Raw genomic sequence first — 2,873 nt, forward strand, 5'->3', positions numbered from 1 at the left:
TGCACACACACGTGCACCTGTCTGAGAACTGGAGGGGCAAGTGGGGCATCCCAGGGAGGTGCGGTTGGTCCCCCAATGGAGAGGTTCCCAGCATGGCTGCTTCAAAACCTTGTCTCCAGTCTGTCCAGCCTCATCCCGCCTGGTCCCAGACCCATCCGTTCTTCCTCTGACCTGTTTGACACCTGCCTTGACGAGGCGAAGGCTTGATGGGACATCAAGGAAGACACTGACTCAAGAACATTCTGGAGCCCGGGGAAGGTTGCAGGAAGAGCTTTAATTGCTGAGAATCCAATCAGAAAAGGGAGGTGCTGGTTAAGGGGGTGGCCAGCCAGGGAGAGGTGGTGGATGAGGAGCATCCTTCAGTGGCTTTACTTCTTGGAGCGCCCAGCATCGTGGCAGACACCAAAGTTGGTATTGGTGATGGAGCCCACGATGGACTTGTCACCCTCACAGGTCAGGCCCCGCTCACAGGGACACTTGTAGTAAACCCCATAGAGCGTCTTCAAAGACACAGAAACAGTGGAATCACAGGCTGTCGCGGGGGTGGGGTGGGGGGGCTACTTTGGGCATAGCCTGCCCCTCGCTCCCCGCCTCACCCCGGGCCAGGCTCTTTTCAGACTGTCCCCTCCTGACTGCCACGCCAGGGGGCGCTGTGGGCCTGGAGGACGCCCGGCCCAGGTTCCCCCACTCGGCTTCCTTGGTGCTTACTAACTAGATCTCCCTGGGGAGCCTCCAGTTACCCATCCGTGAAATGGGAATAACAAATCTCCGCCCCCACCCACCTCACTGGTCAGTCGTGAGGTTCGAAAGGGCCGAGCGGATGGGGCAGTGCCTGGAGCCTGCTGACCCCCTCCCTGACCCGCCCCCCAGCTGTGCCTCGTGCCCCAGCACCGCACGGCCCGCGGCACCCACCTTGGCAGAGCACTCGCTGTTCTCGCTGGCCTTGGGTGCGCAGCGGGCCAGGCTCAGCCCGGTGGCCCGGTGGCAGCACTTGCTCTTGCACTGGACGCTGTTCAGACAGAGCTCGCCGTCTTCCTGCCGGGCGGCCAGTTAGCGAGGGCCCTCGCCCTTTGTCCCTTCGCCACCGCCACCGCCCACAGCGCGTCCCCCGCGGGGGCGCGGGTAAAGGACCCAACCCGCGGGGCTGGCGGCCAGTCTGCCCACCCCCAGCCCCACCCGCGGGAGAAGCTGCGAGACAGGACCCCGCCACGCTACCGACTCCCGGGGTGATCCGGGCAAGACCCTGCCCCCCCCGTGCCTCAGTGTCCCCTTGGAATCTGCACATGTGACCCAAAACAGGGTGTCCAGACTTCCCTGGGTCCTGCAGTCCACTGAGAAGCCTGTGAAGGTTGAGGACCATCCCCCAGGAAGGCATATGACCTCAGGGGGATCCTGGCCCCTCTGAGCCCTGCAAGGCCGCGAGTTCAGAAATTTTGGGTAGAGACGCAGCACGGGGGGGCGGGGGGGGGGACCATCCGCCCTGCGGCCTCTGATCCGCTGAGAGCTTCCAGCTGCGCGACCTCAGGCAGGTGGCTTCACCTTTCTCTAGAACTGCTTTCCATCTGAAAACGGGTTTGATACTAGGTCCCTGCCTCATGCGGTCAGTATGGGGACTAAATGAGTAAACGGTCCTGAGGCATTGAGAACCGTGTCCGTGTGTCACTCTAGGTCGGAAGCCAGAATCACCGGGGGAGCTTTCTGAACTACTGGACCTTCTGAGCCAGGGCTTCCGGGGCAGGAGCCTGGGACTGTCCCTCAGCCAGGTCAAACCCCTGCTCTGCGCATGCTCCGTGCCGATCAGCCTTGTCTGAGCCCCCCTCCCCCAACCCGGTAGGAGGCGCAGGGTGGGCATGGACAGTAAAGCAGAAGATGCCTCACCTCTCAGCCTCCGGGCAGCCCCAGGTGGAGACGTGAGAGGTAAAGATCTAAGCTTAAAAAGTCCCCACCTGGGGCAGCCCTGGTGGCGCAGCGGTTTAGCGCCGCCTGCAGCCCAGGGCATGATCATGGAGACCCAGGATCGAGTCCCACGTCAGGCTCCCTGCATGGAGCCTGCTTCTCCCCCTGCCTGTGTCTCTGCCTCTCTCTCTCTCTGCATCTCTATGAATAAATAAATAAAATCTTAAAAAAAAAAAAGTCCCTACTTGGATGTTAAGATGACTCCTCCCCTGAAGTCCCTCTTACCAGGTGGATAATGATCCCCCGAGGGTCAGGAACCGCGTAGACCACCGCAAGGGCAACGAGCAGAAGGACGAGGATCTTTTCCATGACGGATGGGGACAGCCGGTATAGGTAGCAGCTGGCAGGTCAGGTGGCAGTAGACAGAGCCAGGTGGGGTGGTAGAGCTATAAAAGGGGCCTGTCCACAGGTGACCCCCCCCTTCCCCACCCCACGGGGCTCGACGTAACCCGAGGCCCAGCTGTGGCCAATCTGTTGGGGGCGTGTCCTGATAAAGCCCTGGGCGGCCCCTGGCACCTTGGCAGGTGTGCGGGCGTGCACGCACGTGTCGGTGTCCGTGCTGATACTGCGTTAATGGTTGGGTGTGGACTCGGAACAGTTTATAGGCTGGACAAGTTATCTGTTCTTTTTTTTTTTTAATATTTTTTTTAAGATTTTATTTATTTATTCATGATAGTCACAGAGAGAGAGAGAGAGAGGCAGAGACACAGGCAGAGGGAGAAGCAGGCTCCATGCACCGGGAGCCTGATGTGGGATTCGATCCCGGGTCTCCAGGATCGCGCCCTGGGCCAAAGGCAGGCGCCAAACCGCTGCGCCACCCAGGGATCCCAAGTTATCTGTTCTAAGTCTCAATCTCCTTATCTGTCAACGGGATCATTTCGAGAGTTGGGAGGCCTGAGAAAATGAAAATGGTAGAC

At 60.0% G+C, this 2,873-nt stretch overlaps 1 protein-coding gene across 1 annotated transcript; it reads right to left on the reverse strand.

The window, feature by feature from the left end:
- Positions 1-255: 255 nt before the first annotated feature.
- On the reverse strand, positions 256-2,320 carry CLPS (colipase). The gene is made up of 3 exons (NM_001003287.1): positions 2,182-2,320; positions 913-1,035; positions 256-500 (listed from the first exon to the last, which is right to left on the reverse strand). Exons 1-3 carry the CDS (start codon positions 2,263-2,265, stop codon positions 369-371), a joined length of 339 nt encoding a protein of 112 aa, NP_001003287.1. The 5' UTR covers positions 2,266-2,320; the 3' UTR covers positions 256-368.
- Positions 2,321-2,873: the final 553 nt, after the last annotated feature.

The sequence above is a fragment of the Canis lupus genome, chromosome 12 (genome assembly GCF_011100685.1).
Source record: "Canis lupus familiaris isolate Mischka breed German Shepherd chromosome 12, alternate assembly UU_Cfam_GSD_1.0, whole genome shotgun sequence".
Lineage (NCBI taxonomy): Eukaryota > Metazoa > Chordata > Mammalia > Carnivora > Canidae > Canis > Canis lupus.

Coding starts and splice junctions, on each gene's coding strand:
- CLPS (NM_001003287.1), bottom strand. CDS start 2,265: ATGGAAAAGATCCTCGTCCTTCTGCTCGTTGCCCTTGCGGTGGTCTAC. Junction 1,036..2,181: donor GGGGGATCATTATCCACCTG/GTAAGAGGGACT, acceptor GCCGCCCGGCAG/GAAGACGGCGAGCTCTGTCT. Junction 501..912: donor ACAGCGAGTGCTCTGCCAAG/GTGGGTGCCGCG, acceptor GTGTCTTTGAAG/ACGCTCTATGGGGTTTACTA.